The 23,320-nt window shown below is 40.5% G+C and overlaps 1 protein-coding gene across 2 annotated transcripts in view; it reads right to left on the minus strand.

Moving 5' to 3' along the window:
- The window catches only part of Pgm5 (phosphoglucomutase 5), a 127,586-nt gene that overhangs the window by 3,265 nt on the left and 101,001 nt on the right, over positions 1-23,320 (minus strand). For both annotated transcript variants that reach the window (XM_090329686.1, XM_090329685.1), the window contains 2 exons: positions 21,772-21,955; positions 8,917-9,051 (listed from right to left, as the gene is read on the minus strand). In XM_090329686.1, the coding sequence (XP_090185812.1) occupies positions 8,917-9,051; positions 21,772-21,955 (319 nt within the window). The remainder of the gene's footprint in view (positions 1-8,916; positions 9,052-21,771; positions 21,956-23,320) is intronic.

A 23,320-nucleotide genomic window follows, 5' to 3' on the forward strand; every position in this document is an offset into this window, starting at 1 on the left:
TCATGGACTCTTCTGCCTGGGCTGGCTTCAAACTGTGACCCTCAGATTTCAGCTTCCTAAGCAGCTAAGATTACAGGAGTGAACACCTCACTCCATTTTCTTATATTATCTATAAGAAACTGCTTTAAGTAGGAAAAAGAAGAAACTCTCCAATAAGAAATCTACACACACACACACACACACACACACACACACACGGCAGAAACAATAATACACTAATTACAACGAACACTTATTGAGTTTTATCCATGAGCTAGGCATTGGACAAAACTATCTGAATAGTCAATAATCTTACTTAATCATTATAATCACCATATACAATAAAAGGCATTTTAATCCCCATTATTGATAGAACAATGGAAGTTGGGGGAACCTAAATTTTCCTGTTTACAGAACTGGAAAATAGCAGAAATAGGGCACAAAACCAAAGGCCATTTGATTTCAGAGTTCAACTTTAGCCTGGAAGCCAAAAAATGCAGCATTGACAGGATGTGAGGGGGGAAAAATAGAATCTTATTCGAGTATTCCCAAATATTTGCTCCCTGAAACGTAACAATGGGCAGTTTTATCTTTTCCTTTCTGCAGTAAATGTGTTTGTTTATTTTGATGCCATTATGTCACGAGGCCTTGCAAGGTTAGCTGATTGTCAGCAAACAGCTCACAGCAGTGTGCCCTCCATGTACAAACCATGTCAAGCTCTTTGAATCACCATTTTCTGTCCTCCTTCCCCCAAGGTCTGGTTCCAGACCATTAGGACAGTCCCTGTGCTCTCAATTCTAAGCCTGTTTGCCTTGCCTTGAAATGACAATGAAATCCCGAGTTTCCCCCTTGCCCCTGTATCTTCTGACTCCCCCAACGCCTCCTGCTATGACCTGGTGGGGTTTGTTGTGTCCCCCTCCTCTTGGGAACTATGACTAACAAGCTTTCTTTTCGATGGTAGTTGTCTCCTGATCAGCCAGGCCAACCAAATTGTATCACCCATGTCGACTGGCACCAACAGACATGCTCAGAAATTAGATCCTTCCTAAGGGAACATAAAACTAGAATTTCATAAGCCTTGAATTGCTTTTCCTCCCACCCAAGACCTAAGCATCCATTTTCTTCTCCTCCAGCCTCTCCCCTTCTCCTCTTCCATTACCATCTCTCCTCCTCTTCCTTCTCCCCTTTCTCCCCCTTCTCTCCCTTCGGTTTCTCTGCCTTCTCCCCTTCTCTTCCTTCTCCTTCCTCTTCTCATTCTCCCTTACCTTTTTGCTCAAACCTGGCAGTCTACCATCCGAGCTAGAGCCCTATCTCCAGCCCATCTTTAAGCATGCTGACATTGTCCTCTCAGAGTTTGGTGCCTCTCCAAGCATTTCTGGGACGCAAAATCAAGAGATGAAGAACTCCTTGCCCTGCATCTCACACATGTTTTCAATCTGAGGCCAGGGCGCCAAACTTAAAAATCACACTAGGGTTGACCGGAGAGCCCAGATAGCCAACTTTCTCCCCACATGCTGCACTGCCCATGGGAATGAAGCATGGCTGTGATCGGAACCCATGCAAAGGCCTTCCCCAGATACTCTGGGATGGCCTAGCCTAGAGCAAGTTTTCTTCTGAAGGTCACAGCCAGTGGTCAGATTCACTGTCAGTATTCACTGGCTAAGACCTCCTCTTGTTGATGAGCCCGTCAGTGATTTACTAGCCACCAAAGAAGGGCACTGCTTTAAAGAAAGCCTGAATCACCATCAGTCCATGACACTGGAGCAGCTTTCTGCTGAAAAGCATGAAAACTTGATTGTGTTATGTATCTGGGCTGGAACAAAGAGGATGTTGGAAGAGCTGGACTGTGCTGGGCACAGCTTGTCAAACCCATTCATCTGGCAAGAGGATTATGACCAGTCCTTGTGTGACCAATGCAGATTCATTCATGCTCTCCTTTCAGGCTGAGTAAACAAGACCCAGCAAGGCTCAGGAATTTGCAGACATGAACAGCCCTGAGGTTAACCAATACCTAGATAAGCATCTGTTTCAGACAGCAAAGCCAAGCCCCCAGGAGAAAAATATTATTTTTGATAAGAACTTGTTGCTTAATATTTCAGACAATTAGAATTGCATCATAAGGAAAACAATCCAGATGTTGTTGGATTTCCTTTATATTTATTTAATTTTAAAAGGTTCTTATTCAACAAGAATATGAGTACAATATATCTTTGATCATTTTACCTCTTCTATCATTTGCCTCCACTTCTATTCGTTTTTAAACTCATACTTATTTGTTGTTGCTGTTGCTGTTTAATTTGAATTCCATCTGGAGAAGAAGGAAGAGGGAATAGAATTTCTTCTCCAGATTTAGGGTTTATAAACTATAACCTAAAGCCAGGATTTAGGTCCAATTGTTAGCTCTCCAGGGCTCAGATCTTAAGGCCATTAGGTTTGTAGGATAAGTTGGCACTGTTAGAATATTGTATAGGATTTAAAATAAGAGACTCTTTTACCTGTAGGGTCATAAAGGGAGATTTGGGATGGGCTCTATTGTGGGGAACAACATGGCTGGTTTGTTGTGGCTGCCATCCATTTTCCAACAAGCCCTAGAAATTGTGTGTTATGGATGGACAGGGCAGGGCTGCCACGCCCTTGGACTCTTGAAGTGAGTCTGTTTCCAGTGCTGGACAGCGGGAAAAGCCAGTGATCTTCAAAACCCTAAACATCTCTGGTCTGCAACCAATACCAGTCTTAGGAAACTTCTGCCAACTTGCCAGGACTAGGGAACTTCTCACGTGGTATCAGAGAATTACCATCCCAGCAAGGGTTCTCCACCCAAGGGGCAAGATGGGGAGAGAAGGGTCCCTATCCCAATATCTAAGTGGGAAAACGAAGGACTGTGGGGCTGGGTATTTTTCCTTTCTGGTGATAGTTTACCTAAGAAAGGAGAAATATAGAAAATGTCTATATTTGCTTCTTTCCCAAGTTTAATTCTGCTCCCAGTGCCTGCTTTGGAAAAACGTAGTTGTACTAAATTCTTTTTTATACCACTAGAGGGAAATCTAATCCACCTGACGGGAACTAGTTTGGCTCTTCTTTCCTTTCTTTTTCATCTTCTTCTTTTTTTAAAATGATCATCAAGAACCAATCATTAAAGGCTGAAAAATCCTTTGAGAGGTTACTCTGCCTAGTTCTTTCCACCTCTGTCCATATTTTAAAATTCTTTGAATTTATAGAAACTTCTAGGAAAACACGAGCCACGTCTCCTTACAGGGCAGGAACAGTCACCAATGACTGTCAATTTGAATCCTTTCCAGTTCAGCTTGAGTTTATTTCCTCAAATTACATATTCATTTGCTATGGAGAACAGCTGGTCATCTTTCTCTGCCTCTTATTATGCTTGAATTCCTCAAGACCACCACGTCATGCCTTTCTCTCAAAGAGAACAAGCTAGCTCTCCTTAACTTGGCCATAGAGTTTACAGCTCAAGTCTTTCACCAAGTGTTTCTTTTCTAAACTCTCTGTATCATTCCCTCCTGCTCCAGAAGCTTCATACTGCAGCAATTCATGCTAATTTCTAGGGAGAAGAAAAGAAAATGAAGTGTTTCCTTATGGCTTATCCTTCCATGTATGACTGATAAGAAAACCATAGGCAGAGTTTCTTTCTTTTTTGTTTCTAGTCCTGCCTTGAATTCAGGGCTTGAGCACTGTCCTTGGGCTTTCTCAAAGCTAGAGTTCTACCACTTGAGCCACAGCACTACTTCCGGCTTTTTCTACATATGTGGTACAGAGGAATCGAACCCAGGTCTTCGTGAATGCTAGGCAAGCATTCTACCACTAGGCCAAACTCCTGGCCCCAGGGTTTTATTTTATATGGAAAAATAACATATATTATGCTATAATGTATATAATATAATTATATATAATTTAATATATATTATATGTGTGTATCAATTTAGTTTGACTCCAAAATCAAGTTTTATTTCTCACACAAACATGTAAGTATAGATTTATAAACCTATAAATATTAATATGTGTATAAATTTTCATCTTGCCATGAAAATGAAAGGGGCTAAACGAATGCTTCATTTCTGAACTCTATTATACTTACAACTCTTTCATATTGCACACATGATTTCAAGTTCTAATTCTATTTTCCAGGGTTTCTTTGCTTGTTTGGTTTGTTTTTTGGTCAACCAGTACAGATCCCTGTTAATGCTGGAAAAATAACCAATGTGGATTTAGAACATTATTCCTCAAATGTTTTAAAAGTCTATTAACAGAGATGGGGGAGTGGCTCAAGAATAGAAAGCCTGCCTAGCAAGCACAAGACTCTGATTTCAAGCCCCTCTACCACCCTCCAAAAAAATGTTTCATAAAAGCTATTTATAGGTAATTCAAATTAAGGACCGAAAACTCATCATTGTCCACTTTCATAGGTAGAGAATGATTGGAAAATACATTTGGGCTTTGTTCCCAGTTTCTGGTACAGAGTGGATTTTTGTCACCTTCCATCCATATCTGATGTTTTCGTAATGAAGTGACTCTCAATGGGACTTCAGGTTAGAGGCTGATTGCTAAAGTTATTACCCAGATAGAGGGCTGAAACTTTGAACCCCAGGTCCTGGCTTCAGGGAAGGAATGAAAGGACTTTAGAAGGATGAGTTCAACAACCAAGAACCCAGGATTTCACCTATCCTTTCTGGCTATGAAACTCCAATAGGGTTTGGGGAGCATAGCAATGTTCACTGATGTGGAACACGTCATAGTGCTAGGAGAACATTTAGTCTGGAGAGGAAGAGTGTCACACTCCTTCCCTATACCTGGCCTTGTGCATCTTTTCCATTTGGCTGTTTCCAAGCTATGTCCTTTATAATCAGTAAAGCCCCTGCTGAATTCTGGTGAGTCATTTGAATGGATTGTTGTACCTGAAGGAGGACTATAAAAACACCCCAAGTCTGTAGCTGGCGTGGCAGAGATGGGACTAGTATCTGATGTAGGGATGGTCTTGTAAGACTAGCCCTTAACCAGTGGGGCCTGAACTCATTCCAGATTGTGTCAGAACTGAACTAAATGGGATTGAATAGAATTGAACTGAATTGTCAACACCCAGAGTATCAAAAGAAATGATTTGTATGACAAGACAAATATAATAATAAAATGAAGTATGCCAATATACTATGCACTCATGTGCAGGTAAGACGAAATATTTTCTCCTGTGGACTTTAAGCATCATATGGATAACAGAGTATCATATACAAAGACCTAATTCAACTCTCTTTTCCAAGGATCTCAATAGTTACACTGAGTCAAAATGATAGGATGCAAATCCTGTCCCCCAGGCAATGGAATGCTTGTAAAGTTGCTAGAATAGAGCCTTATAATTTTAACCACTTAAAAAATGGCAACCTATTTTACTCAACATCTCCCTGACAGGAGGAATCTCCTGGGTACTTCCAGGGTTCGGTGATTCTCTCAGTGCTTAGTAGTAGGCAATTAATGCGTGAGAAGCTTTCATATTATGAGAATCATACTATCTCAGAACAAGAAAACAGGAATCTCTTGGAGTGATCCTGACCCTTGATATGGATACCCAGCTTTCTAAGTAGTTTGGATGTACAGTCTAGTTGGAGAAACTTTCATTAAAGAGCATTGTATAACTGGATGGGTCCCTATTCCTCAGAATCCTGTCTCTAAAGAGACACTCAGTTCTATAGAAGCCAAGTCTCTCCTGACTTATTGGGGACAATCTCAATATAAATATTCATGGTGTCCTTCACTTTTCAAAGTATCTGAATTTATAAGTTATCTCAACATAAACCCAAAATAACTCAGTGTTCTCTATTTCTGCATTATAAATTCCTAGGAGCAGGTAGGGGCAAAAAAATGACAAGATGGCTTTTGGTTTGACAGATGAATCAAATCCACAGGGACTTAAGTGTATCCTCAAACTTTTCTAGAAACAGTTTGTCAGAAATACATAAATTCATCAGTTGTAAGGAATGCTGAAGGAAATGAGTCTCTCCCAAGGACTGGGGCAGATTGGGTGTGGTTATATCCTAGGACAAAAGTACCAAAGCCAACAGTTGATTAGTTCCAAGCTGATTATCAGTCTGTAATTATCCTATCCTTTAACCAAACTTTTCCTTTTGGATCTTCTATTGTTCATTAACTACTCCACCCATGGGTTCAGAAGGACAAGGGAAGAAGGCAAATTCAAAGTTAATTTAGCAGCTCTGCTAGTAATTTGGGAAGGAATAAAAGATGGAAAGAATTGGACTGGTTCTGGTTACTTGTGAATTAAAATCATTTTGGCTTAACCTTATTTTCCAATTTATTACCCGCTGGTTTGAGAGCTCATTAAAGACCTATTGACTGCCAGTAAAATTAATCTCGCACCTTTTTTTTTTTTGCCAGTCCTGGGCCTTGAACTCAGGGCCTCAGCACTGTCCTTGGCTTTCTCAAGGCTAGAGCTCTACCACTTGAGCTACAGCACCACTTCTGGCTTTTTTTCTATGTATGTGGTACCTAGGAATCAAACCTGGGTCCTTGTGCATTCGAGGCAAGCACTCTACCACTAGGCCCAATGCCCAGCGCAATCTCACATTTTAAAAACTATGTAACTTTACAGTCATCAATCTTTAGTTGATTTCCTTCCTGATAGCTCAAGAACATAGACAGAAGGTAACACAACCCCCTTTTTCTCCTCTAGGCCCTCCCTGTGTTTTTCCTCCACTTATCACCAACTCATAATTTTTTAATATTTTTGAAGTAAGCTGGGCATTGGTGAATCATACCTATAATCCTAGCTATTCACAAGGCAGGAGAATCAAGGTTTGAAGCTAGCCTGGGCAAAAAATTCAGGGTGAACAAAGCCATATTAAACCAACCAGCACAACTATATTTATCGCAGCCTCACCATAGTGAAGATATGGAACCAATTCAGATGCCCCTCAGTAGATGAATGGGTCAAGGAGACATGGTATTTATACACAGTGGAATTCTATGCTGCCATCAGAAAAAATGGCATCCCCCCATTTGCAAGGAAATGGAAAGACCTGGAAAAAAATCATATATATATATATGATTTATATATGTATATTTGTGTATATAGGTTTATTTGTGTATTTGAAGATGGGAAGGTAAGGGGAAAAGATGATTGGGAGAGGGTGGGGAGAGGGAAAGCAGGAGAAAAAGATGGGAAGGGGAGAATGCCAGTATAAAAGTTTAAAATATGATATGTTCATATATGTTTTAAATGTCTCAAAAAAAGAAACAATCTATGTGCTAAGGGAAATAACTTGTTATCAATAAGCCAGTGGGAACTTTCTGTCCTCTTGGGAAATATTTTGGGTGCAGGTGACTATGGGGTTGGGGTAGATAGAACATTAAGAACAACTTAAGTAGACAAGTACTGATGGAATCTCTGCAGATAACTTACTTTAATGGATAACTGAGTGTACATGGCTTTCCAGGATGCAGATAAGAACAAGCTGAAAAGATAGATAGGCTTCTCTCAACAGCTATGAAAGCACTAACTAGTCTAGACTTGTTAGGTCCTGAATCAACAGCAGTAAGTACCACACTTTTGAAGTGTGTCTTATCTTTTATCTTTATTAACAATTAACCAATACCCTTTCCTCCCACCTCCTTAGGAAGGTAGGCAGGTGGCACTGAAAACAACTTCCTCAAAATAAAACACCTCAAAATGAGGTGGGTACTAGTGGCTGACCCCTGCAATCTTAGTTCCTGAGGAGGCTGAGATTTGAGGTCTGCAATTTGAAATTAGCTGGGCCAGGAAAATCTGTGAGACTCTTATCTCCAGTGAACCACTAGAAAACCACAAGTGGAGCTGTGGCTCAAAGTGGTAGAGCACTAGCATTTAGTGAAAGAGCTCAGGAACACCACCCAGGCTCATGACAGATTAAAAATCAAAAAAGCCTCAAAATGCCTGGACGTAAGGGTCTAGGTAAAGCGAGGCAGTGAGGACCACAGGGAGGCAGGCCAGCTAAACTTTCTTCTCTACCTTTGGGGGTTTAGATTCTCTTATAATTTTTACTCTGTATCCTGACCTTAATATATTTGTGTACTAGGGCATGTTAGTGAATCAATGATATATACCATTTTAATACAAATTCTTTAGTTAGATCATGTGCTAAAAACTCAGGCATACCTAATTAGGTCTGAGACAATAACAACAAAAAAGATTTCCTCATGGTTAGAGACAGAGAAAATCTGTGGTCAGAAGAATAACTTCAAAGAAGAGATCCCCCAAGCCATTCAAACTCACAAACTCTAAATTAACCAGGCGAAAAATACACAGTAGTGGGGACTAGAAGAGCAGTGTTTATGCGTTCCTTCCCCACATAGCCTTCTGAAAGCAGGCCTAGGGAGGTTTTTAGCTTCAAAGTAAACTTTATATAATTTATTACTTTGTTTTATGGACCACCTCAGAGACAGACTCATTTGGGTGTAGAATTGTTTTCACCCAGGCCCAATGGTTCTAGGCTTAGTCCAGAGAGATTGGTAAATTAAAAAAAAAAAAAGGGCAAGTATCATAATCACTTATCCTGGGCAAATAGGGAAAAGAATGCTGAAGAAAAAAATAGAGTCAAGTCAGAGTGAGTCAGAGCTAGAAAGGCCAGAAATATTCTTACCCAATATGAACCCCCTGGGCTTCCAGAACTTGCTTTAATCTTTCCCAACAGGAGACACAGAACAAAGTTTTATTCGGAAAGAGAGGGTAAGCCCCTATCTATGAATGGCATAATCTGCTACTATCTTGGGCAAAATGCACTCACTAGCAAATTATCCTGGCAGAGTATACCTTTTTGTCAGCATGGAAAGCCTGTGAAAGAGGGACTTAAATTTGTTGCAAGTCACACTCTCCATCTTATCTTTCAGAGATAAGAACATGGTTTTCTAGGGATGGTGAGACTCCGTCTACATCTATACCTGAGGCTCCTGATCGTGGCCACTCGGGTCCCGTTCATAGCTCTCTGCGTAGAGTCTGATGGTGGCCCGTACACCGCTGGAGGAACTGAGCCGGAAGATGAGTCTTGACGCATCAGAGAAAATGATCCTCAGTCCCTGAGACGGAGAACATGCAAATGCACAAGTGAATAATAATGAATCCTGCCTTCCGTGGACATCAGAATTGTTCTATGATCTAGAACACATGAAGATACTGGCATCAATATCTATGTGGATCTGATTGCTCACCCAGTTGGCCTTGTGGTAAACTAAAAGCTCCATCAGCTATCTTTTTGTGTCTTTATTCCATTTCTGCTGCACTGTGGCTGATGTTGGGAGAAGGTTAGGAGTGCAACTAGGAACAGATGCCCAGGTTTTCTTGGTCTTGGGACCATGAGCATCAGAAAGAAGTAGATGTAACATGAATAGGAAGACATTTAACAAATGTTTTCCTAAGCAATCTGTCCTTGAGGCCTCTCTGGCTTCAAATTTTTCTAGTTAATAATAATAATAATCCATTATTACAATTATATCGTGTTTGCTGCATAAGTCTGACTTATTAGTTTCTTACCTCCAGTGATCCTTAAAGAGAGGACATTGTGATTCTCTCTGAACAGACTTTTGCCTTTATAGGCATATTGGGTCCCAATTCCCAAACCAAACGCCATAGTATCTTTTAGAGTGGTTCAACGAAAACAAATAAGCACATTTCCTTAATTGGCAACCAGTTACCCTATTGCTTTATGAACAGGATAATAGAATTCGGGATTCCTTCATTGACCTCTAATGAGTGGTCCTTATAGGGTAGGAACTAGGGTAAGTACTGAGAATATGAAGGTAATGATATAGAATTTGCCCTCTGAAAGCCCAGTGCATCTACTATAATAATCAGAATCAATTTTCTTAACTACTTTTTGCTACTGGAGAGAGGAATAGTCAAACAAAATCCTAAATGGAGAAAATGAATAAATTATCCAAGATCGAATGAACGTCGTATTCTAAATTATGTTCAAACAGACAAAAACAAAGCCCCCAAAGTTCTCAGTAATGGTTTTGTTTGGCTGTGTGGGGTATGGTGGGGATGGTACTAGCATTGTGGCTTGAACTCAGGGCTTCTCACTCTCACTTGGAATTTTCACTCAAGCTATCATTCTACTACTTGAACCACTCCTTGACTTCTGGCTTTTTGTTAGTTATGTGGAGAGAAGCATCTCTAGGACTTTCCTGTCTGTAATCCTCTGATCTTATATCTCAGCCTCCAGAGTAGTGAGGATTACAGGTGGTGAGGCATTGGAGCCCAGCTACTGCATTTTTTGTTGTTGTTGATTGTAGATCTTGAACTCATTATCTACACCATGAACTGTTCACCCTTCAGCCCAAACCAGATGTGATCATCAACACATCAAAAAAAAAAAAAAACCTCACAGAAATAAAGTTCATGAAGCATGTAATCCGATTGTTCCATCCTTCCATTCTCCATGAGTTCCATCTTCTAGCCATACAGTCAACTGAACTATACTGGGTTGCAATCAGGGCCCAATAGCTCCTGACAGACAGGGACTTACTAAGTTCTCACTTTTATTCAGCACTCTGTACAACCTTGTCTTATATAATCCACTTCTGTGATCACTATAGGAATACTGTTAGAAACCATAGGAAGGGAACTCCACATGAGATAGTTTGTGAAGAGCCAAGTGTTAGGAAAGTTTTTCTTTCCCTGAGGAACTGGTCTTCTTTCCTTTTCTGACAATAAGCACTTTGTAACAAACCATATTTCCCTTTTCAATATGGCTGCCAACATGCTCAATGCCAAACTTGAGGTTCAGCTCAAGTGGATCCTTATGACTTGAATAACTATGGATTTTTCTTCTTCTGTTCTTGACTCCTAATTTATGTATTTCCCTAGTCTTGATTTCTGTGTCTTATTTATAGTCTAATAACTTCATTATGTTTGGTTTCCTTTCTGCCTTAAATCTTGAAAATGACAAACCCCAGAGAAAGTCAATAAAACAGAATGAGCAGCACTGGAGGCCCCAGGAGAGTCCCCAAAGGTCCCAAAGGCCTTCCTGTACCTTCAGTGAGCATCCTGGGCAGAATGAGAACATATTCACCTTCTTTATGGTGAACTGGGGTTCACATTCAAACCCTGTAAAGTGTTTATGGAAGATCCAACTAATACATAGCACAGGATCTAGTGGATCATGCCTAGAATTTTCAGTAGTCCAGAGGCACAATTCAGTAGGATCACAGTTGGGGGCCAATGCTGGCAAAAAAAAAAATGGCAACCAATAAAAACCAGTTATCTCAACCAATGAAAAGCTGGACCATATGCTGAGTGAGGGGACTCACCCCTGTCATCCTAGCTACTGTGGAGGCTGACATCTGAGGGATGAGGTTCAAAGCCAGCCTGGGCACTAAAGATCTTGAGACACTTATCTCTAATTAACCACTAGAAAAACGGGAAGTGGAGCCGTGGCTCAAGGGGTCAGTGGTAGCCTGGAGCTAAAGAGCTTAGGGACAATTCCCAGGCCCAGAATTCAAGTCCTATGACCCACACACACATACAAAAAAAGACCCCAATGGTTCCTGTCTCTAATCCTAGCTACCCAGGACTGGAGGATTAGGATTTGAAGCTAGTCTGGGCAAGAAAGCCGGTGAGATTCTTATTTCCAATAAACCAGCAAAAAGCTGGAAATAGAGCTGTAGCTCAAGTGGTAGATCACCAGCCTTGAGGGAGAAAGCTATGAGACAGACAGTACCAGGCCCTCAGTTCAAACCAGAAAGAAGGAAAAGAAGGAAAGGGCGGGAGGGAGGAAAAGAAAGAAAATGAGTTGAAGAAAAGGGCTTTAAGTAATAAAGGAGTTCATGATACCTCTGTAACTGTGGCACAAACGCAACAACCACAAGTTCAAGGTTTCCCATTAGAAAGTAAAGTTAACTTTGAGATTGGACACAGGATATGGCAAGGATTCTTCACTGAGGACAGTCAGGATTTGCTCAGTCACTTAAGCTTTCAGAGCCTTAGTTCTCTGAAAACCAGATAAAAGAAGAATGCAACCTGGCTTACATACATGTACATAGTGTTAGAAAGAGGATCTATTTCTATAAAAACATCATGATTCTTCTGGTGCTAGACTTTTCGTGAGTGTAGAGTTTACTCTAATTTCTAATTTGCATGTAATTACCAAGTAAAGTCTTCATTCTGATCATCTGTGATGCAACAGTAGATACATTTTTGAAAGTTAGATAGAATTAAGGTTAATGTCAAGAATGTGGTCATGCCCTCTGAAAAAAATCACTGATGGCTTCAGAGCGCTCTTGCCATCTGTTCTGAATCTGCCAATAACTCATTTGTTTTAGCAAGAAAATCTTCAAAATTAAAAATTGCACCCTTGGCATTCTAAAAAAAGACCCTTCATGTGACATCCATGCCCCCCCACCCCATAGTGGGGTATGAAGTCAGAGCCTTCACTTTGCTAGGCAAACACTTTACTATTTAAGCCATTCCCTAGACCTTTTTTTTTTTTTTAGTTATTTTTTCAAATAAAGCTCTAGAATTTATTTCCAGGCTGGACTGGGCCATGATCTTTCTATTTTTGTTTTCCATGTTGTCAGGGTGATAGACACGCTGTGCTCAGGTATTGTGTTGAGATGAAGGTCTTTGCCTGAGCTAGCCTATAACTACAACCCCCTAGATCTCAACATCCTGAAGTATCTAAGAGGAAAGGCATGAGCCACAATACTCAGATATCATCTTCTCTTTTCATGAAAAAGAGTTTTAAAAACTTGCTTCGTGTAATGGAGCACTTGAACACAGGCCTTTTAAGACTCTAGTCAAAGGATCCTGACTCCAGGTTGAGGATGTACTGTCCATACATGTGTTCCTGCCAGCGTGCACATACCGTTTCTTGTGTGCAATGTTTGAACAATATTTCATATGTGTTGCATTGGTCCCCCCCAAACTGGCTCCAAGCCTTATGGAGAGTATCTGATAAGTTTGATAAATGAATGTTGGGATTTTTGTTGTTTAGGGTTGTTTTTAAAAGCCCTTGTGTAAATCAATGCAGAGAAATGTGCAAGTTGCTAAATACATGCAGATCTGCCAGATGTTACTCTGGAGACACTAGGACATGTTGCAGCCAGGCAGGAAAGAGCAGCCATACATTACCAACAGCTATTTGGCAACATCTCTCTGAGGCAAATACCACTACACAATGAATTCCTGAGGAAAACACAGCATATGGCCCTGAAATCTGGTTCAACATGCTAGATTTACACTCAGTTGGGCCACATCAAGCCGCTGAGCCTGGAGACAGGATAGCCTTGGAAAAGAGAGATGCCGTGAACCTAACTCCGATATTATCTCCCACAGGAAATCTAAATGATTTATCTGGAAAGTGTCAAGGTGAAAATATTGCCCTGCAACATCTGAACCATATTTCGTAGATGAAAGCATTCAGCCTCATAAAGCAGGGGATTTGGATGGAATAGACCTATCTCTCCACACACCACCAATTACTTCAAATTGCCCATGTTTCTTGGTTTAAGTCATAGAATTAACTGTGAGCAGGCATTCAAAGGCAGTGGAACAAGGCAGCAGCCAGCTCTTATGGTGTCTTTGCGTGCATGATGAGGCAGTATTGCTCAGGAAGAAGACTACATGCTAGCTTGGGTTTGGATTACATACACCCCAGTGCAGTGCACCGATGGCTCAATCACAATAAGCCACCCTGCTCTGGGACGAATTCTTATTTAGGTGGAGAATTAAAAACAAGGACACATACCCAACCAGCTCTCTTGGGATCAAAAAAAATTCTGGAGGAATTTAGATGAAATGCTTAAAAAGCTCTTTAAAATACCCACCTAGCAAACCCCATATTATGTGATGAGAGGGGTACTTGTGGAGGAGGCTTGTGGAAGCAAGTCCTCATCCCAATTACCACTATCAAATGTGGACCCATGAAGTGGGTGGTGTGCATTCTCATTTCCCCATTGCCTTGGCCACAATGATCACACTGCACGAGACTGTGAGTACAGGCACACTTGAACCAGAACCGAGTTTCCTCCTTTAGCTCTGGTGATAGCAGTTTTCTCTTCTTGATTGTGCTGGCTGGTGTTTGTCACCATCCCAACCATGCAGGAACATTAGCATATCCATAGCCCATCCTGACTATGTCACACACTGTGGCTAGGACAAGAGAAAGCTCAGAATCTTACTGTACATCTTAGGATTCTCCCACTATCATTTGAGGAGACAATCCCAAAGACATTTTGGAAGATAATCAACATTTTTCAGGAGCAAGCAATACACAATAACAGAATACCAATGAACTACAAGCAAGAGAATGAGGGCTTCCTAGTTTACCAGAAAGAACATGTCCATTGTGAAACATTTGCAAATGGTTTCAGTATGGGTAGGGTTACATGAATTTTGAGTGTGATATAGAAATACAGAAGTTGGATATTTCATACAAAGTCCTGGTTGATGAAATGTTGGTTCCTGCAGGATCAAAGTTTCTCATTTTCAAAGCAAATTTGTACAATATAGGTTATGCTTCTGGAATGAGGATAGCATTTGCCAGTATCATCTCTGTGTGAGTTCACTTCTGTCACAGTAGCCAGATTGGAGAACTCCCTCTGTTAGAGCTGGGGAAATCTTCCATGTGTAGACACTGACAGGAGACTCCCTGACTTAGGCTATAAATAAGAGATGGGAAGAAATAACACGAAGATACCACATTGGTATTGACAGTGTTCCTTGGGAAATTAATGGAGGAGGAAAGAAAGAATGGTGGGCACAAAGGAAACACAGGACAACAATTTCACCTTTGAAGAAAGAGTAGGTAGCCCCCACACTCCTGGGGAAGGGCTCCATTTGTCCTTCTTTTTCCTATCCAGTTACAGGGAAAGCTCTAGAATGTCTTTACCCAGCCAGCAGTTACAGCAGTAAGCAAGTCATGTTCCCTTACTTTCTTTTTTATTAAAACATTTATTAATATTGATTTTTACATCATATTTCAAATGTCATCTTTAACAAACAAGTATTCAAGAAGGGAATTTCTATATACAATCACTGGCACATAGATTTTAGAACATAATTAAAATTAAGCTGAGGGTTTGTATGTCACAGATACATATTATATATGTAATAAAACATTATGTCTTTTGCCTATATTTTCTAAAAATCCAGGCAATTCCTCATTTTTAAAGTATGAAATTGTTTCTTGTCTTTTTTTTTTTGGGCCAGTTCTGGGACTTGAAGTCAGGGCCTGGGCACCATCCTTGACAAGGCTAGTGCTTTACCACTTGAGCCACAGCACCACTTCTGACTTCTTCTGTGTATGTGGTACCAGGGAATCAAACCCAGGGCTTTATGCATGCTAGGCAAGTGCTCTACCACTAGGCCACATTCCCAGCCCTGTTCCCTTACTTTTAATTAGCCATTGATTTACTTTTCTCCTTCATCTCTAAGGAAACCAGCATCCATCAACCATGTGGCTAGATCTCCCAAGAGTCACAGTACTAAATCCTCAAAGGGACACAGAAGAACCTGCTGTGGGACCAAACATGATTAAAGTGCTATTTCTAAAGCTAACAGTCTCTCTGGACCCTGTTTAACAGAAGCACATCTCAGTGCTTCTATGAACACTTATGATTACAAAAGTGCCAGACATTTGGAGAGGGCCATACTAAATCCTGACCAGCCACCAAATGGCAGAAGTCCCTGGAAATTTGTGTCTAGGATGGGGGTCCACTAAGATTTCCTTCTTGTACCTTGAGTGACCCTCGCAGGATCTGTCATGCAGGATAGACCTCACTGGCCCTGTCCACAACTGTGGGACTGCATAGGGGTCACCATAGAACAAGATTTTCATTTCCTTTCCATTGGAGAAACATTTCTACTTTATCTCCAGAGATGCATGAAGAAATGGCTTGGTTTTCATAATCTGTTTCCCCACTGTGACCTCAAATGAAGGACAAAAAGGAGGTTACACTGCCTTAAAAGACTTTTCTCCTGCAACAGAAGGTATGTGTCAGTGTGTGGGGATTTGGTGAAGATGGAGAAACAGGAGTTTGACTTGTGCTACAGATCCATCAGAAGCCAGAGGCTTTTCTTTGTCTTTGCAAGACACTCTGCGAAGCTGTATGAATGTCTTCCCCCTTGTTTTTCTTATCCTATATGGCTCATCAAAATGCAAAACTCTTTCTTTCCCAAAGATGCTCCTTTTTTGGGGTTGTTTGCTTAGCTTGTAGATCTGAGGAACAAACGCAAAGCCTGGCAAATTGCTAGGCAAGTGGTCTGCCAGTCAACTTTATTCCCAGCCATTCCAAGGATGTTCTTTCAACATGTTTCAAGTGAACTGTTTATTAGTATTTGTTACATGCCATGAATTTATATGTATAATTATTTAATTCCCCCAAATGGCTATATAAGGTAACCTTTTTTTTTTGGTCCATTGTGGAACTTGAACTCAGGGTCTGGCCACTATCCCGGGACTCTTTTTCTTCAAGGCTAGCAACCACTTCCAGTTTTCTGAGGATTAATTGGAGATGAGTCTCATAGACTTTCCTGCTAAGGATGACGTTCTCAGCCTCCTGACTAGCTAGAATTATAGGTGTGAGCCCCCCGTGCCTGGCTGAGGTAGCAATTTATTATGTTTATTATCTCAAATAAGTGAATTCCAAGAAGATAAAATAACTTGTCTTAAGTTAAGTCAGATCAGAAGGAAGGAGGAAAAGCAGGGCTAGGATTTGAACTAAAGGACTTAATACTTACTATGCTGGTGTTCTGCCACTTAAGCCATGCTTCAAGACCTATTTTTTTGCTGGTTATTTTGGGGATACAAGTCCTTCGGGCTTTTTAGCTTGGAGTCCTCATCCCCTAGGTCTCAGCCTCCTGAGTCACTAGGGTTATAGGCAGGAATAACTGACACCTGGGACACATCCAAGACTTGTGACTTCAAAACTGTACTCAGAGACTCTCATGTGCTTTCCAGCTGTAGCATGAGGCACAAAGTGTTCTGGAATAGAACACTATGCTTAGAGATAATTTCCATATAAAATAGGAATAGCAAACAATTTTTTTACAAACATTTGAAAATCAGTCCTGTTATTTACTTCTTCCCTCAGTAAGTTTAAACCAAACGAGATAATTCAGCATCTCACACAACCTTAGGATCATCCATGAGAAGCTCAAATGTCATTACAAAATATTTTAAGAATGGAATAAGCAGAAGATTTGGGGGAATATTTTTAATACCAGGACATACCAAAGATTATTTTCATGAACATTTACCACTGGACAAGATAGAAGAGAGATAATAAAGGAGAGAGGAGAAAGAGCAGAGGAAACAGGGAAGAGGGGAGAAGAAAAGAGAGAGAGGAGAAGAGAGGAAGGGAAAGGAAAAGAAAGGGATGGGAAGGGAGGAAAGGGGAGGTGAGGAGAGGAGAGGAGAAGAGAGGAGAAGAGAGACTTGTCTTTCTCTTGTTCTAATTGATCAAGGATGAAGATAGAGTATGGATCTTTCTCCTCAAAGCTTCTCCATTACCTCACATGGTAATTACTACCAACCCTCAAGTTGAGGCTCTGAGACATTAAATGACATGTACAAAGTCACAAATCCAGACAGTGGCAAAGCTATCCTGGCAAACTGCTTGGCAAGCAGCCTGCCACTCAACTTATTCTATGGCAATAGAATAGTGGGGAGGATCATTCATATCCTACAGCGAACGCAGACTTTGTATTTTGCTTTCTTTGGGTTTTGCTAGCAAAGATGCATACTTTTATTTTTCCCTATGGAGATCAAGTCTCATCAAAAATAAAAGAAAGTAAAAAGCTTTTGTGCTCAAGGCTGGTGCTCTACTACTTTGAACCACAGCTTCACTTCTGGCTTTTGAGTGATTAATTAGAGAATCTCACAGACTTTCCTTCCCCAGCTGGCTTCAAATCACAATCTTCAGATCTCAGCCTCCCACGCAGCTGGGATTATAGGCGTGATCACCAGCAGCCAGCAAGGAAGTTTAAATTAATAGTACTCTAAATTAAAAGATTGACTATCAAGCATTAGTAAAGATTTAAAGAAATCAGAAATGTAGAGTAATACAACTGCTTTTAAAAGCTGCATGGCAGTGACTCTACAGTTTAAATATGTAGCTCGTTTCAGCTGAAAAATTTCACTCCCAAGAGAACTGAAAACCTATGTCACAGATTCCACAGTAGCACTGGTCACCATAGTTAAAAGTGGGAGTAATGAAAATGTCCATCAACAGATCAAAGGATAAACAAGCTAGAGTCTGTACATACATGGACTGCTACTCAGCAATAAAAGGAATACATTGCTGACATTTAGTACAACGTGGACATCTCACAAGCATTACTCCAAGAGAAAGCAGACACCAATGGCCATACATGGTATCCATTTGTGTAAAATGTCCAGAATAGGCAAATCCTCAGAGAAAGCAAAGAAAACTGCTTCAGTGGTTGCTAGGGACTAAGTAGAATGGTGGGTGGGAGGGGGGATACAAGACCCTATTTGGAGGTGACAAATATGCACAAGCATTGGTTGTGAACAATTGCACTACTTTTATTTTGATTGTTTTGGTCTTTCTAAAAACTGTTACTGTAGGGTTGAGAGTGTGGCCTAGTGGTAGAGTGCTTGCCATGAATCCCTGGGTTTGATTTCTTGGTACCACATACACAGAGAAAGCCGGAAGTGGTGCTGTGGCTTAAGTGGTAGAGCGTTAGCCTTGAGGAAGGCCCAAGGACAGTGTTCAGGTCCTGAGTCCAAGCCCAAGGACTGACCAATAAAAAAAAAAAAAGAAAAAAAATGTTGTTATTGTAAAAGTGATATACAGCAGGGTTACAGTTTTATAAGTCAGAAAAGGAGTACAGTTCTTTTTGAGCAGTGTCCACTCTTTTCACATTTTCTCCCAGTTCAACACCCTACACACACCAAGTTGTACAGATCATTTTCAACATAGTGTCTAGTGAGTATCTCTGCTGCATTTGTTTATCCACTACTTTGGTGGGTTTTTTTTGTTTTGCTTTTTAATTACCTTTGACCAGCTTCTGGTGGCATGAGTCTGTTATCCTAGCTACTCAGGAATTTCAGGATTATGAGAATTGGGGTTCAAAGCTAACCTGAGCAGGAAAGTCTGTGAGAGTCTCATTTCCAACTAACCACCCAAAAAACAGACGGGAAACTGTGGCTCAAAGTGGTAGAGCAGTAACCTTGAGTACAAAAACTCAGTGCCCAGGCCCTGAGTTCAAACTCCAGGACTGCCAAAAAAATTACCTCCAAATAGTTATACAAGGGAGTTTCATTGAACATGTCAATTGATAAGTTCAATGCATGATGAGCAGTCACCCTTTTAGTCATTCTGATGATACTACTTTGTAAACACAGAAATCAAATGGATGAGCTGTACAATGTGTACATCCGAACTCATAAAGTTGTTTGTTTATACAGAAAATCTACATGATGGAAAAAACAGAATTACACATTTGGTAGGCTCTCAATGAGAATCCAGTAAGTGCACCAAATTTTTTTTGGTGTGTGTGCCAGTAGTGGGGCTTGAATTCAAGACCTGCGCAGTATCCCTTTTAGCTTTTTTTTCATTTTTTATTAAAGAATTTATTAACATTGATTTTACATCATATTTCAAATGATGTGTTTAACAAACAAGTATTCAAGAAGGAATTCTCTATATACAATCACAGGCTCTTAATTTTTAGAACATAATCAAAATTAGGCTAAGGGTTTGTATGTCATAGATATGTATTAATCAATGTCACAAAACATTATGTCTATAGAGTCATAAGTTTTTATGTCTGTGTAGTTGCATTTATATTTCCTGTACTATGTCCATATCATTGGGTATGCAAATATTGAGTCCTCAACTCTTGCACTATTTAGATCTAATAGCCATATATTAAGGATACCATGTGCCTTTTGTTCCTTTGGTCTTGACTTGTCTCACTCAATCCCTTTTAGTTTTTAAACTCAAGGCTAGTACTCTACCACTGGAGTCACAGTTCGATGTCTAGCTTTCTTTGCTGCTTAACTAGAGACAAGTATCTCACAGACTTTCCTGCTATGCCTACATCTCAGCCTTTTGAGTAGATAGGATTATAGGCATAAGTTATTGATGCCTGCCTGCACCCAGGTATTTTATGATCACTTCGGAAATAACACTAGTTGACTGAAATCCAAGCATGTCTTTTCAGAGTCTATTGTCAGAAAAGTTTGCTTCTTTAGCACAATATTGCCCAGTTTATGCCCTGAACTCAGCTGCTCTGAGGATCAAATGCTCTCATGTACTGACATGCCATGAGTGTTTCACAGCGTAGTTATGCAGTCATCCCCTCCCCCTACATAGGGGCCAAAGGACCAATGGCAGCAAAAGAATTCCCTGTGTTTGGCTAACAATGGAGGTGCTATAGTGTTGACTATTCCCTATCACCCTCACTAGCCCAAATCCAGCCTAGAAGAGATGTTCCAGTCTGAGTCAAGGCTATCAGCCAACAGAGATGTCATCAGAGTCCTACAATCTGGGAAAATGAACAATAATCTTCTCTGCTTCTTTCCTAGAAAATTTCCCAAGAGCAGATCTTGGGAATACTTAGCCATTTATAACCACATTTGGGATCAAATGGAACATTATAAAGATGGGGAGTGGCAAATCAATCAATTCTGGAGTTAAAATGGAAACCAATATCTATAATTGTAGAGAGGGGAGGGAAATGGAATAAACTGATGTCATAAGTTCAGATTCAGCTGAGGAATTAGGCAGATATGAATAGCTGGAGGACATCCAAGGAAAAATGAATGTATCTAGATACTGAGTGCACTGAGAAAGAAATAAGGTGGAGAAATACTGCCTTAAACGGCAAAGCACATTAGCTCAACAGACAAGCTTCTGATAACTAGATAAAGTCCAGAACTCAGCCCTGACTAGACCAATCTCTTCAAAGATCCTTTCCAACTTCTGTGAACAAAACTCTCCTAAGGATTCTTTAGAAAGTACATATTTCATGTCTCTTGAATCCTAAGGCAACAACAAAATAAATGACTTCTACTTCCAAGATCTAAGCTCCTAAACTATTCTATTGTTTTCTAGAGAATGTATAAAAACATAAGAATTTAGGGATTGAACTTCACCAAAAATTACTCTGACTGCATGGTTTAGCCTGTAAATAATTAACATCTACACTGTATACCTGGGTTGCTCCAGTATTTCCAGAATCAATAATAAATAAAGCTGAAAAACTATTAATTTTTCTGAGAATATAATAAAAATCATGGATATTTTGTTTCTTAACCCAATGAAAATTTTTTTCAATCATAAATCTTCCTTTTGGGATTTTGGGACAAATTACCCAACCATTTCTTCTCTCCAGTAGCAGTCACCTGTCCAAGTTCCTGAGAACTACAGCAACAGTGACACATCGCTTATACCAGAGATTCCCAAGGAAAGGAATCTTTAGCTCTTGAAAAATCTCTCTGAATCTATTACCCTATATGTCCACTACATTTGTACTTGTAGACTGCAAATATTTGGGAAGGAAATGTTGAAGTATCAGTCAGTCAAGTACTCAGTGGAAAAATATTGGACAAAGAGTCCTAGGTTCTAATCTAGCCTGGCACTAACTATGGAGATGATGTCATCAAGGATTTCCTTTTTCTTGTCTACAAAATTCTCCTTTGTGAAATGAAGGGCTCTCAACAGATCATCCCTGAAGGACATCTCCAGTTTCTTTTTTTTCGGGGGGGGGGTAATATTTTTTTCTACCAGCACTTTCTGATAACCTGTTGGAGTAATTCCTTAAGCAAGTACCTGTTTCTTGGTCACGGTGCCATCCACAGGGTCCACATATTCAAAGCTGTCTGTCTTCGCCACACTGTAAATGTGGCTCCCCACAGCAAACTGCTGGCCAACAAAGGACTTGTCTGTGACCAGAGCCTCCAAGTCCCTCATAATGTAATATGTCGTCTTGGGCTCCAGCCCCTCATAGTCAAACCTAGGTAAAGGAAAGCAGGACAGACGAAGAACAAAAACCCAGTCAGAGAACCAGCAACTAAATTGGCTTCTGGAGGTCATCTAGACATTGGTTCTGATGGCAGAAAAAAAGCACAAAAATGGGGCCCTAGCTGGTTTCCTCTCTTCCAAAATGCCCTTGCAATCCAGTCCTTAGTTGATCTTGAAAAACCAAATCTTGCACTCTTTTTTCTTAAAATATCCAAAGTAGGGACCAGGAGTTTGGCCTAGTGGTAGAGTGCTTGTCCAGCATGCACGAAGACCCGGGTTCAATTCCTTGGTACCATATGCATAGGGAAAAAAAGAAAAGCTGGAAGCGGTGCTGTGGCTCATGAGGTAGAGCTCTAGCCTTGAGAAAGCCCAAGGACAGTGCTCAGGTCCTGAGCTCAAGGCCCAGGATTGGCCAAAAAATAATAATAATAAAATAAAAGCATTGAAAATACCAACTGCACTCCACCCTCACTTGACCTAGCATTGTTTTCTTTCTCATCCCTATTCACTCAATTTAGCCACCATGCCTCCTTGTCAATCCTTAGTGACATGTCATCCTTTCCTGTCCTTAGCTTTTGTCCTTGCACTTTGTTCCCTTTACCTCCGTTCTCCCTCTACTCCTCTATATCTGTAACACTCCCAGCGCTGGTTCATCTTCTTCCAATCTTCAAACCTGCATCACTTCTAGAAAGTAATTTCCTGAGCACCCATCATTTCATACCCATTTCTATCCATTGCTCACGCCCATATATATCTCCCAGTTAATATTTACCCCAGCTAATATTTAGCTTGCTTTTATATTTTTTTTACTTATTATCTATTTCTACTACTGTTGGAATGTGAGTCAGGAGGATACAGATCTCAGCTCTCATTCTTGCTACTTCTGGAACATGGTAAGGGTTGTCTAGGTTGGTAGACTGGAATAGAGGATGGATGAGAGCAAGGAGATAGGGAGGCACAGAGAGAGGGAGAAAATGGACTGAGTATACTATCAAATTCTCTTGAAAAGTTGCAAGAGAGATCATTGGCATCAAACCAAACAATGAGGCTGGGCAATGATTAGAAGGGAGGGGAAGAATAAATATCATTTCTTCCTTATTTGTTGTTGTGGGATTTAAAATTTGACATTGCAGACCAAGAAGTTGGCTCAGGGCAAGGCATTACAGCTTAAAATTGATTCTATCTTAATATTGGTTCTATTCTGGAAACTGTACAATCTCTCCTAACATCAGATCGTCTTGACTGAGACCTGTTGACATGTGGGAGGGAGGTCCGATCTACAAAAGAAGCTCAAGCTGGGGCAGCTGTGGTCTGGGGCTATGGAGGAATCTCGCAGGTGGGCTTCCTACAGCACAGA

The sequence above is a fragment of the Megascapheus bottae genome, chromosome 3 (genome assembly GCF_031878675.1).
Source record: "Megascapheus bottae isolate mThoBot1 chromosome 3, mThoBot2.hap1, whole genome shotgun sequence".
Classification (NCBI taxonomy): domain Eukaryota; kingdom Metazoa; phylum Chordata; class Mammalia; order Rodentia; family Geomyidae; genus Megascapheus; species Megascapheus bottae.